Source organism: Colletes latitarsis, chromosome 6 (assembly GCF_051014445.1).
Source record: "Colletes latitarsis isolate SP2378_abdomen chromosome 6, iyColLati1, whole genome shotgun sequence".
Classification (NCBI taxonomy): domain Eukaryota; kingdom Metazoa; phylum Arthropoda; class Insecta; order Hymenoptera; family Colletidae; genus Colletes; species Colletes latitarsis.
In genome coordinates this window covers 12,062,116-12,076,541 of record NC_135139.1, presented here as the reverse complement: position 1 = coordinate 12,076,541, position 14,426 = coordinate 12,062,116, and the positions used below count along the sequence as shown (strand labels likewise).

The window sequence follows — 14,426 nt, the reverse complement described above, 5'->3', positions numbered from 1 at the left end:
AAATCACTTCCTAAAAGACTGCTTTATATTACGAATAATTCTAATAATGTTCTATTAAAGTCTGTATTCCTTCAACCGTACTCAAAGATATAATTAGAAATAAAATACTAGTTTTCGTCTTGGTATTATTAAAAAATGTAACAGTACATTTTTATCGAGTGAAATTTTTTGAGATCTAAACGTTACTTTCGGATAATTGATAATTGCATAAACCAAAATAGTTATTCTTGTAACGTCTTTAAAACGTATGAATTTTATCTGGATTTAGTTCCTTTAACGTCTGACTTTGAGAATTAATTTTGTATCCTCTCCCAGACATTATTAATAATTTGAAAAAATGTCAAGTACCTCGATAGCCAATGCTCGAACCCCGTCTCTGGTCGGTGTACCAGGCACGTAGACGTTTTCCTCGGATACCCAGAAGACCTTGGTGTATCTTGGCTCGGCACAGAATTCGGCGACGATGCTCAAAGGTTCACCCTCCTTCGCCGTCACCGTCTGACTAGGTGGATGCACCATAGGTCGACCTGGAACAAAAATTTACAAACAACCCGCTTAACTCTTGCCGAGTCATCCTTTTTTCTTGGTCATAGATCCACGCTCTACCTACGTCTCCATAACCCGTCCCAACTTTGGTGCTTTCGAGCTTGCAAAGAGCTTTGCGTCTTGTTAACTGCAAAAATATCTCGATGCGTATCTAAACGACGTAACCTTCCGTAATTCCCGTTAAATTACACGTTGGTACTTTAAACGAAAATTAATTAATAATGTGGACTATGTGAATATTTTAAACTATGATAGTAGTAATAATAGGTCATTTTTGCAGCTTATAGGCTTTTCTCAATTTTCACAATTTCATTACAGATTTCTTTTTTCTATTTTATAGTTAAAGAAATACTGGGAGCTTAAGAAACCGGTTTTTATTATTTTATTAAGAAAGCGTGAAATTTGAAGTAAAATTGTAATAATTAAGAACCGTGGTTTTATAAATAGCTATGGTAGAATTTAAAGTTGAGTTTATAAGCAATTAAGCGTCTAATTACATCCGAAATACAGTTCTCGGGAATATGGAGAAAATTGTGTTTTACTTAATGAAGGTTTCGTAATTGGTGGTTAACCACAATTTTTCCGCAATTGGTGGGTCACCACAACGCTAATGCTGGCGGCATAAATTAGATTTCATACCAAACAGCGAAAATGCAGGTTTCGCTTTAAGAGGGCATTTTAGTGCGGTCGCGGAGAATGGACATTTTTAAGGATTACTCGCAATTTAACGTATTTAAATTCTTTTTTAATACGTTTTTACTACCGCCACATCGTGCCGATATTTTCGTCCGTTTCATTTACGATTCATCGGTCTAATTAATTTAATTTTAAGTACCGCCAAAGCGACGGGAAGAACAAAATTTTAGCCTCTCTTTAATTATATTATAAGAGCAATTCAGAAACGAAGATTCATTAAATTTAATACAGTGTTCATTTTAAATTGGATACGAGTTTTCTCATTTATAGTAGAAACGAAGAACGATTTCTATATTAAATGAGACATTCTTCAAGACTTTTTACCCTTAAATTCAATTTCAAACTGGCTTTAAAATAAATTACTCATAAATAGAATTTATCGTAACTCATATAATTTTAAATATACCATGTATTATTCTCAAATATTTACAAAATATAAATTTTAATCAATTTTAATAAATATTTAATAAAACGTATAATGCAAACTCTGTTTTAAGCGGATACTTGGAGTTTTTAAATAATTTGTTTTTAAATTGTTTCACGGTTCGTGGAAATATTTATATTCGTTCAATTTCATTGCAAAATGTAGTTCTTTTTCAATGACTTTGAACGATTTATACCACAAATAATTAATTCTTTTATACCACAATATCAAACTTTATTTTCAAATGTACATTTATAAATTTATTTCAACGTTGACTCGTTTTAAACATGTCGATGATAACGTTTATATTTTTTTTTTTACGAGAATCAGGCTCTGCTATCATAACAGATGAGTTCTAACGCGTCCGTGCGACCATATTTTATCCGATTCGCGGGATATCGATCCCGTGCGTCGGACCAATGTGGAACAAATTTATTTATATCCGAACAATTCGCGTTTCCTCGTGCTATTTTTTCTCTTTCCGCTTTTCTTTCGCTCGCTTTTTTTCTATAAATATTTATGGGCTATTTTTCACGTTTACGCACGCACGGCAACGTTTTGAGCGTCGATTCGCGGTAAGCACGATGTTGTGTCACGACGGGAAAAGTATAAAAAAACTGATTCTTGATTAATAATAAAATCGTTTATTATTCCTGCTGTGATTGCACAGAACTGATATAGCGAAGCGCAGCATATCCTTTTCGTTACAGCATTTATACATAAGAACATTATGATTTTTAATAAAAATTTAAATAATTTTGATGATACAACGAAAGAAATGCTAAGAAATACTTAAGGAGTAATAGAAGCTGGAAAATTAATATAAATATATAAATATATAACAGTCTTTTAAAGTCTCAGAGAATTAAATTGAAAAATTAGTAACTGGTACTACTGCTCTTGTTTTCAATTATGTAAAATATTCTGTTTTTCATTGTACTCTCTAGCTCTTTAATGTTATTGTATTGCTTCTCATTTTTATATACTGCACGTGACAAAATTCTCCACAAGTAAATATGGGTGGTCGATGGCGCCTCTAACTACTTGGCCGACATCTGACTTTAAGAATATCACTGCTACGCGACGGAAATGGCTAGTAAAGGTACTCTCAAGTGATTTGTTTACCACGACTCGCCTCGCACAGACAGAAGTTCTCTTAGACCCGAGCACGTGGGCCTAAATCACGTATTGCGTCGCGACGGGATGCTCGAGGGTTTGCGACGCAGCACACGACGCTCGTGATTTACTCGTTTCACAGAGTTTCGCGATCCCTCTGCAAACAACCGCGACACTCGATGATCGAAACTAGACTTTGCCGGGGCGACAATGTGGTTGCAGCCTAAAGCGACGCCCGCCCGTCCACCTACGCGCAATTTGTAGCCATGGATCCTCGATTTCAAAGCCTCAAGGCGATCGTGATTTCCGGAACGGCTTCAACCCAGTCTCGTCAAAATATCTTCTCGTCACTGCGGGCGACAGCCGTGCCGCAGACGCGTTGTAACGCAAGGAAATATAATCGGAAATCGCGAATTCATCGGATCGCGTTAATGGATAACGATTCGCCCGGAGTTTATTCGAGTTTCAACGTTATCGTTGCACGTTTCACGTGGATCGTTGCACGGTACGCTAAAACGCCTCGAACGCTGGTCAAAACACAATTTTTTCGTGCAACATACGCTTGCTTGGGTCGCGATAGATCAAAGTATAAAGAATAATAATATTTAACCCTCGAAATAAATTACAACTTTGCTAAATTGCATATTTATATTTATTTTATTGAACTGTACTATTTCCTGATACCGTCAAATCTCCTTAAACTTTGGAATATCTTTATAAAATTAAAAATGGTTCTTTAACCCCTTGCCATATAATGACGTGTCTGACCCATGACAAGTTCTTGATATCAAGTTTCACAATTATGAGACCACTCACTCGTCATCAAGCCTTATAAATTAAAATCAACACATTTTTACATTCACAAGGTATTCGTAAAACAAATCTATTTGTTTCGTGCCCATTCCTTGTACGAACAAATTTAAACAAAGTTAAACAGTATACGTTTGAAAAATTATTTGGAATTAAATCATAAGTCAAGGGGTTAAAGACTGAATAATGAGAAATGTTGATATTACACACAGCTTGAAATAATTTGTCTTTCATTTTAAATAACAAAAAGAAAATCTTACACACGTTTGCACGAAGAAAAATAATTCCAATTTCAATAAAAAATATGTCATCGTAAATTTTTTTGCGGATAAAATAAAATTAATTACTCTTGAGTTTCGAGAGAATCATGATTATAATATTTTTATAGAAGAGGAGAAGTGGTTCGAATGGAGAAAGTTAATGAAGTGTTACATTTTCTTACTGGTAATCGATAATAAAATTTGTTTCCGCCGTCGAATTGAATAGCGACAGAATCTTAAATTACTCGAGCAGCTAAATTGCTCGTGATCGATCTTCCGGGACGGGACAATGCGAAGGATAATAATTAAATTCATTTGCACGCTTGTATAGAAGCATATAATTTATCTGGCGTTTTAATGTGTCCATTAAATCTCCTGTAATAATTTATTCATGCATTTAGGAAGTACTTATTGTCGTATTTCATTCATACATCTATAATATATACTTTTGAAAAGCTTGTAATCCTCGAAATTGGAGAATATAATAGAAATTTAACGTTGCAATTAGAAGGATTCATTAGAAAGGAACATTTTCAATATCTGTATTAATATCGATTAAGTCTCAAAAGTTCTGAATGTTTTCTGTTCTTGTAACATTTTTTACAAAAATTCCACACACTTTCTCATTACTGAACGCTTACAAAGGGAAGCTAGCCACACGTTACATTAGATTAAAGGAAACAATGGTTGGAAATTACAAAATTATAAAAGACTTAGAAAATGAGTATAATTGAATATTTTTCTAACTTTTTAGTTTGTTTATGAAACATATAACTAAAACAACTGGAATAGAAGATATTCTCTGTTTACGTATTTAATTATTAAAAGCCAGATTAAGGTGGTCAATTAAGTGAGTCGCGTAATTCACAGATGGGGGTTAAATCTTTTATCAAAAAAAATGCTATTGCATACCATAAAAAGTAGAAAACTAAAAATTCAAGTGGAATCAAGTTGCAAGCAAAAACCCACAAGTCGAGGCGTTGAATGAACGAAAGTATATTCTTTTGATTCTTTCAACGAGCCATCACCATCGAAATAAGACGCCAATTATTTTCACCGTCCTGCGCAAGCTTAAACAAATACCCAATTCATTAACGAGCCAGCCACGTTAACACCTGGTGGATGCCACTTACTTCGACTAATACAACTAAGCCGAGTCTAGTCTCTACGCCATTACGATATTTTGCTATTTACGTCGCCCATTTCCTAAGCCACTTCGTGCCACGCGTATCGCTTACTGCGCGACAGAGAGCCTATTAATTAATTAACACGGCTCGTTGGTACGACATCGTCTCCCGTTACTCGTATTCGCGAGCCTGGAACCTTTTCAGGGTCCCGTCGCCGTAGGGACGTCGCGTAAAAACGAACATTTGCGGCCGTTGAATCAGCGACGAGCGTTTTCGACGCATCCTGGCGAGCGTCCTGTCCCTTATCGGGGTAATCGTTGAACGACTTGTCAACTGTGACGAACTACTCGATGTCGTATCAGCAGCTTTGTTCCTGCACTTTAGCTAATTGAAGCGTGGATCCCGGCCGGTTAGCCGCGACGATTTCTCGTCTCTCTTTCCCTCGTTGCAACTATCACTGCCGCCAGTGCGCCCTCCCGCTTCCTTTTAGCCGTTCTCATCTGCATGGATTTCCTGCTTCGTAAAGCAAGCTTTCTGACCCTGGTTGGCCCATCTGCAACGGTGAATAGAAGCGGAACAGTACACTCGGCCGTGGCTGCTCATGAATATTCCTACGACTGAAATTACTGGAATACCTTGGCTGCGCGCCTCTTGTTTCTGTGGCGAGGGTGAAAACGCGGACTGTCTGTCTCCTTTCCGCGTTTCCCTTCCATCAAACCTGTCCCACCTGTGCCGTTTCACCGGCTACGTCGTTCGACCGATACCGGGTAGGAAGAAAAAAAAAAAAAAATTCGCTGCGTTTCTCGGCGCGCCACGATATTTCTCTTTTTCTTTTTTTTCGTAGGGATAGGAAACTACACGGTCGAAGATTTTAGATCCGATCGATAGCGCATTGCGGATTTTTCAACGAGAAAATGCGAGCGAAAAATCGGCGAGTTCCGCCAACGTCACTGTTTTCGAGCGGATCGTGGAAAATGTTACATCGATCGACGCATTTATTTATTTATTCATTCGTCTATTCGCGGGGGGAACTCTTTGGCACAAACGGAAGTTAACGTGCGGGGAAAAAGAAAATAAAAATTGTACGAGAGAGAATTTTATCGTTTATAAAAATACTGTGCGTCCGCGAAAAGTTGTTCCAAATATAACTCTTTTTGTTAATCCTACGTTAATATATTTTTTCTATTGCGTTTGCCATCTGTGGCTTCAAAAATTATTTCTGGACCGATTAACCGAGAAATCGATTATGGGAACGGAATTTGTCGTTCTACTAGTTTGGATAATCGACGTTTTACTGAGCAATTACGATATCAGACATGCCTCCGCTAATATTGGAAACTGGGTAGTTATAATGTTCGCGAGGAATTTGTGCCCAGAAACGGGTCTTTACAATGGGACAAAGCTTATGATAATTAGTTTGTCTAGAACAGTGTTTCCCAAAGTACAGGGCGCAAAGATGTTATCTTGTAATCCAATTTTCTACATAAGAGCTGTGTAGAATTTAAACTCTAAAAAGAATTTAAAATATATAAGAATATATTTTTCTTATTATTTTTATCTCTTCAAATTGCCGTATACTATGTATACATTGAAGTAAAATTCTATCTGATATTAAATTCATGATATCTTCACTCCCTGATGATATTATTCTATTGCACTATTTGGAAATTTAATTATGAATATTCACGATGATTAATTTAAACTTCATTAACAGTAACGCTATGCAGAAGCAGAAACATGATTATGTAATGCGTGTAGTGTAGCTCCGGAATATAGTTCGATCCTACTACGGAGTTGGTCGTTAAGAGTAATCAGTAGTGAGTGCAGTGGAGTTGTGCAAAGTTGTTTGTTGAGAGTTAACATCATTGCAGAGTAGCTGTCACAGTAGTTAAAAGTTCGAGTCGTAGTGTCGTGTTATTGTTAGCATCAGATTTTTCTATACGTGTTATTTAATTTAAAACTCTTGTTTCGTCTGCTCAGAGTAAAAATAATTGACAAGATTTATTTATGTATCTGTTACCATCTTTCAACAAACAAACAAATGTCGAGTAGATAGGAAACATTATCCTTTGACTTTTCAAATTATTCATGAAGAGAATTGGGATGCATTCGAGGACGTTGAAAAATAATATATAATACCGTCGTATCGTTTCTCTTATTACCAAACAAAATTTATACTCGCGCGTTTTGTTTGGATCATTAATCTTGAAATCCGGGGTCAATTATTTGTTCTTCTTTTCGGTGACATTTTTTGCGAAAAGCTGACATAGACGAGGGCATAAAAGGAACCCGAAATAACCGTCCGTCGTTTTCCTGAACTTTTTACACGTCTCGCGGAGCACCGCTGCACGCGACACACGCGTGGCTTTGCATTATGCAAATCGTTTTTAAGGATCTAAAGAAATTCCAGATCTTTCACGTCCCTATGATTAATTTAAAATCCACGCTGATATGAATAAATGAACTGAGAGACAGAAACTGCGAGGTGGCGTAGAAGTTGTTGATCTTAAAAAACGTCGACGAAAAATGACCGTAGGTCGTTTTTCCGAATTTCTATACGTTCCACAATATTCTACTGCGATACCTACAAGTTCCTATAATGTGAAAGGATATTGAAAACGCGAAGAAACTCTTAATAATTTTTTTTGGCAAAGAATTGAAACAAATAATAAATTAGAATTTTTGACAGTCTCGTAATATCTATTTAATTTAATTGAGCAGTCAGGAGTCTGTTTTCTAAGTGAAGTTTTGTAAAGGACTTTTATAGGGGATTTTTCCTTTTCTTTCCTCCTGCTATCTCGCCACATAATTATTCGAATAATTTACTTATAGGTTGTAATATTTTAGTAAACAGTCCTAGTAACACGTATTGAAAGTACTAAAAACTTTATAAGTGTGCAGTTCCAAAATTACTGGGTCTTTCTTTATAATTGTGCCACTGTAGGAAGTGGTAAAGCTTCTTCTTTGAAACAGGTTTCGGTTTTTGTCGATCCGATTTTCCGTTTTGGAGATATTCTAGTTTTAATGAAGGGGTAATTTTTTAATTTCACTATCTCTGTCTCCGCCTAACGTGTTCGTACCTTCCTCTCGCACATGCGTCATGAGAATCGTGACCGAGTGACCAAGTTACTACGAGCACGTGTAGTTAACGACCTTGACATGGCTGTAGTGAAAGTTCATTGATCTCGCGACGTAAACAAACGCTTCGAAACCTTATATCTCTGGAACTAAATAAGCTATCGACTTGAAACAACTTTCATTTCAAAGGGTGTTTCATCTACTATCCGATGAACATAACGACTATTATTATTTACACTGTCTTCTATGTTTATTTTGATATTTACTTTGACGCGTTACTTTACATTTCTGAGACATTTAGATTAATCTGATGAAAAAATGTTTGGAACAAAAGTTAATCAGTACTCCGAGGAGAACAAAGTGCAATAATAAAAATTTCGAAAAATCGCAACTGAAAAGTGCAAATGTACTGACGAGTTCTTTCATCCTATTTATAAATAGAACGTGCATCATTCGTTTCGAAAGCATCAAATAAATAGTTCCTCACACTCCTCAAGGGTAATGAAATTTAAGAAAAACAGAAGAAACATATATCATTAGGAAATGCTTAACTTTCGATCCAATATTTTCTATGGCTTATAAATCACATAAATCGTCGATTTGGCTCAGTGTGAATTTCTCTAGCGTCGATCATAGGAAAAAGAATCCGCGTTCGATGTTTGATATTTCGTAGAATCTCTGGTAAAGGGATGCTCCGGCTGTCCGCAGCGTGGGTGGCGCGAGAGAAGCTTCTATCCACCGGGGGTAGATGGGTTTTGGACGCGCGAAGGGAAGAAAAAAAATTGGAACGCGGCCTCCGGTCGTGCGACGGGGCATTCGTTCGCGGGAATCGCAATTTTCCCGACGCGCACGAGCACGTTGCTAATTACCGGCCCGTTAACGACCGTCGAGGAAAGGAGGTCGCGCGGAGAGACACCCGGTATCGGGGAAAGCGAAGGAGCGTCGCCGCGAATTCGCCGGAAGAAAAACGGATACGTCCGGTCGAATTCTGCGTCCGGGACGACTTCGGTAGAACGGGGACTGCGTTCCTGAAAAGCACCTCTTAGCAAGTTAAATGAGCCGTGGGCAATGGCTGCGACGGCTACAGTGATTCATTTCTGGTGCCGGGGCGGAAAAAGTTTCGACAAGAACGACCGTCATGGTAACGAATCCACCCCCGCAGCACCCTTTTATCCCGTACAACGACGTCGACGACTCGACTCGCGTGCTGTGAACGTTGTTCCGTTGAAACATCGATCCGACGAAAACTTATCCAGCTTGTCTTTTTTCGCCCGGAAACGCAAGTTCGGCCAAGCAATCCTTCCGGTTGGCCGATTAACGGCGATCGTTTTCGTTTATCACTATCGTTGGATGCGTAAGAGACTGCAAGAGCCTTAGTTAGGGTTCTCGAAGGGATAATGTGAACAATTATTTCGTGGTATATTTCTATACATCGTTGAGAGCAGAAAGTGTAATATATGTTTTGTCCGGAAACGATGGGAAAGTTATGAAAAATGCATTCGAAGAGTCGATTGTACCGTGGTTGCAATTCACAATTTTAAGATGGGCGAAGAATTATCTAACATTCTTAGCGTTTGCATTTTTACAGTGTCGAAGTTTAGTACGCGAAGAATGTCTAAAATCACGATTTATTCGTATACCATGTGATTCGCTATAAATGAAAAGAAACTTGTTTCTTACGAATTCTTTCCATTTATTTTTACCAAATGTTGTTCACGATGCAAATACCTATTTTTAAAGTTCTTGCATTTAAAGGACTGACATTTTACGCGTTGAAATTCTCTCTGGGAGGCAGCGTCGCAGCGTTTAACACACAAAAAGGTTAACGTTTTTTTAAGCAATCCCGCGCGTTGCACGAGATTTTCGAGTTTAATTTTAAAGTCCGTTTTTCGTATTCGTACGCGACGTGGCCGCGCATCGATCAAAGAATCGACTGTTTAATTACGGCGGTATTAATTGTACAACGATCCCGACGAATTACCACAAAACTCCTGTCCCCGTTCCATACCATTACCAATAATTTTGCAAATTGCATCGCATTTTTACCGTTGCTACGCGGCGTTAAATATTCCCTGATTAATCGTCGGGCGCTCGTTTACGTAGTAACGCAATTTTTAAATTAGCCCCGAAAGCATTACCCCTAATTAAACAGTTTTTTACACGAGGCGCCTCCTCTCATTAGCACTTGGATCGCGCGGGAAAATGAAAGGAAATTCCCGCAGTCAGCATCGGCCAAAATATTTAGATTAATCGATCAAAATGGACCCGTGTCTAAAAGGTGTTGTAGCAATCTTCGCAAAAAATTCCCAAAGAAATTTAGTAAGAGTGCATTTCATACTGGAAGATCCTTTTAATTTGTACACGGAGTACCAGAAGACCCCAAAAACATTTTTATTATACGTGTACATGCGATTTTAATTGCTATTAACAGTATGTACGAATCAGTACTAGTATAGATTTATTTGAATATACAGAGTGTGCAATTTCAATCGACAACTGATTCGAAAGAAAAAAAAAGTTTGTATACGTGTCAAATTTTATTTTTATTCTTTGAGTCATTCCGTACATATTACTTCTTAATAATGTTTTGCAATTTAAGAAATCTAAAAATTTTATACAGGGTGTTCGGCCACCGCTGGGAAAAATTTTAATGGGAGATTTTAAAGGCCAAAATAACACGAAAATCAAGAATATCAATTTCTTAATTGAGGCTCCGTTAAAAAGTTATTGAAAAAATAAATTAAAAAATTTCAAACCATTCTGGAAAAATTATTTTCGGTTGCGGGAGTCAATTACAATAATTTTTGGTGAATAGACGTACCCCCGAAATCCTGCGCATTTTCGAGAAAAAAATTCAGTACGGTCGGAACTTTAAACGTTAATAACTGTTTAACAAAGCCTTCATCAACAAATTGGTATTCTTGATTTTCGTCTTATTTTGGCCTCCAGAATCCCCCATTAAAATTTTTCCCAGAGGTGGCCGAACATCTTATATATGCTTTTTCCGTAAGTTCGTACGAATTTATGTATTTCCTTTTTCATTTGTACTTTCGTAAGTGATTACTTTTTACGAATTTTGGTGCGTTAAAATTTGGTATGAACACACTTTTGCGACAAAAAATTCATTGCAAAATCTTACACGCGTCTTCTTTTATTTCTATGAAATTTCTTTTACAAACTATGAGAGTGACTCTTTTTGTATTCGTGAATTGTTGTGCCCCTGTATCAACACGCGAAAATAACCATAAACAGTTTTACTGTACGCAGCCTTAAATTCACGGGTATCCGTGTACCCGTGAAATAGGGGGCCCTAGAAGGAACACGATAGGTGTCCGGACGTGATACCGTCACGTTCCACTTTCGAAAACGCTATTCGATTCAAAAGCAATCTGTGCGTGAAATTGCTAGCGAGAGGGTAACCAACGCGGATTGATGCACGGACGACTGGACAGACGATGAAACGAATTACTTTTACGCCGGACCGAGCACGCGTAACAGCTTGCTAATTAATCGATTAATTTCTAATCTCGGGATCAAAGGGCTAAGTGTCTGGTCCCCTTAGCGTTGTGTCACGACGCGCGAGATCTTCGTTGTCCTTATTGGACCGCGAACTATGATCGAAAATCTTGACTCTATAAACTTCGAATGTAGTTTCAGAATTTTTAGAAACATCGTCGTATCGAAAAAATTACATAGAATAACCAAGAATTACGTCTCTTCGTTCCTACGATTATTGTATGAAAACATCAAACTATTTGATACTCAATTCATTGCGGTTAAACGTTTCAAACATTTCGATTTTCTTTGGAAAAAATGTATACCGAATAAAATATTGACTTTATTGTTTCTTTTTTAATTAAATGGTCCGGGGAGACTAATTTTTTAAAAAGAGAATGAGGCGAGATTTCTTTAAATGGAAGGCGGTATTATTCTTTCGTTATTTGGATAGTAAAAAAAAAATAGTCATTCTTTAAATGAACCCCAGACGTGATTCGTAAATTGAACATTTTCACTGTGTGAAACCTGTCTGATATTCCAACGGGTTTGTGAAATGCTTTCGACCAAACCATTAGAACGATCAATAATAAAGCGTAACGAATGTGATATGAAAAGAAAGAATAGTTTGATATTTGTTATAAAACACAATTTCTCAGAAGCTTTAATTTCATTTAATAGTAATTACTTTTGTGGTGTCTTAGTATATATTTACAGATACGTGGTTATATATAAATATTTATTTTTCGACGAACGTTGAAAATATCCATTCTCAGGAAGTATCCTCCGCATCGAAACTCCACCACACGTTTTTCGCGACTTTGAAATATACCTTTTAATTTTCTCTTTTTCTCTGGCACGGAACATTGGACACTCGGAAGTATCAAGTTACCTCGCGTACGTGTACCGAAAGTATTTTCCGGAGCGCGTGATTCTTTTTATTTTCATGTTTATTTAATGTGCCGCGTTACGCCCGTTTCGTGCAGCGGAATTCCTCTTTTCCACAGAGCGTTGTTTCTCCTTCTGGCGCGCGTCAGGTTCACAGTCGAGCGTGTGGTTCTATCGTAGCAAACGTTAATAAAGTTTGCCAACTAGATTATCGTTCATTAAATTCTAACTAAAATTTAAAAGAATGAACGATCACGATTCCCAACAGAATTTTTAGTCCTGTATTTCGTTCAGAAGATCAACGAATCCTCTTTTATTTCGATCAGCTGTTCAACTCGAGTGACAAAGCGTATTTAGTTACCGGTATCTGGCTTTTCTCTCTTCCCTTGTTTCACCATAACCTATTTTTCTTCCTCCTACCAACAATGAGTCAGCAAGACGAGCTCATTGAGCATACCGGAATCCAATTTCCTTTTTCTTGGTCTTACGATCTCTTCTTGATCTTGAAACGGCGTAAAGTGTTAATTCAATCTAGATTCGAGAGCCGTAACTAGATCGTACCATGACAAATTGATCGCTCTTTTACAGTCTACAACAGGAATTTTCGTGAAATTAACAATTTAAATAATCAATGAAACTGTGCAAATTCATTTACCATTGTTCCGAGATATAAAGAATTTTGGACTTCCGTCGATTAAAATTTATCGATACACTTCAATCAGCATCTTGTACGTAAGTGTCTCTATTAATATAATAAAAATTAACAACATTGAAAATAAATTGATCGAGCCATTTCATAATTCAAATTTACAACTAGCATGCAACTATTATAAAAATTTCACGCTAGGGTACGGTTGAAAAATTGTGTCTATTAAAATTTATCGTTCAATTTGTGTCTTGTTATCAGTCGTATGGTATTATTTTTGTTGAAAGACAACGTACAATTTGAGTTAGGTTAAACACTTTTTCTGATGCGTGGCTCGTGCATGGCGAACGATTCGACGATCACGACTAATTTCGTGCACGACGAGAAGCGTGATTTCGCCAGAAGAAATGTATCGACGGCAGTTTCCCGGACAATACGGGGATAAAAGAAATCGAGAAAGACGTTTCGCGTCGCTTTGGAATCCGCGGAAAAGCCGCGAGGGTGGAGCAAGTTCGAGATCGCTCCGCAGGGAGGAACGATATATCCCGGAAAGTTCTGACATTATCCGCGCGAGGATTCACTTGGTTACATGTACTTCAACGCGATAAGAATCAACGCCCATTCAAAGCGCGCGATAACGTTTGCAGGACTACGCTATTGTTTCAAGGCGCGAGTCTAGACCGTAGTTATCTCCGCATTGTTCTCGATATTCATTAAAATACCGGGAATAACCTTTGGTCCCGAAATTCTGTTGGACGAGCAAAACGCTCCTGCGTTCGTCAAGTCTCTGCGAATGGGTCCCTCGATCCTCTTTTTCTCCATTTTCAAAGGGCAATCTAATTACGCGCTCTCTTGCGGAATAAATGCTCGCGCGGAAAGGAAATACGACAATTTACCGAAACGCGTTCCATTGTCGCGCGATTCTTCAAAATTTCCCAATTACATTGCTGACAAAACTATATGAAAAATTCTGCTTGAACAATTGCAAAATTTGTTAAGAAAATGCCGATTGTTTATTTTTTTAGCTGTGTTTGGTTTCGATACGAAAGATTTATAGTTGATATTTGAACTTGGTCTACCTTAGGGAAAACAAGCAATTTAAATAATATATATAGTTAGAGATTTAAATTTTATATGAAGGACGATATAATTTCGATGTATATTATTGCGCTAACACTTGTCTTTCAAGCGAAACGATGCACTTCTTCGAATGAATCGAGTTTATTTATAATTCTATACGCAAAAATATGCTTAAAGCGTGATCATCGAAAACGTAAACTTTGTTTCAATATATTATTATACGCTTGTTTACATTTTTAAATTGCGCAATTTTGAAATTG

General features: G+C 37.3%; 1 protein-coding gene across 2 annotated transcripts in view; it reads right to left on the bottom strand.

Moving 5' to 3' along the window:
* The window catches only part of Tei (irregular chiasm C-roughest protein teiresias), a 506,172-nt gene that overhangs the window by 12,630 nt on the left and 479,116 nt on the right, over positions 1-14,426 (bottom strand). For both annotated transcript variants that reach the window (XM_076766980.1, XM_076766981.1), the window contains exon 10: positions 349-527. In XM_076766980.1, coding sequence (XP_076623095.1) covers positions 349-527 — 179 coding nt within the window. The remainder of the gene's footprint in view (positions 1-348; positions 528-14,426) is intronic.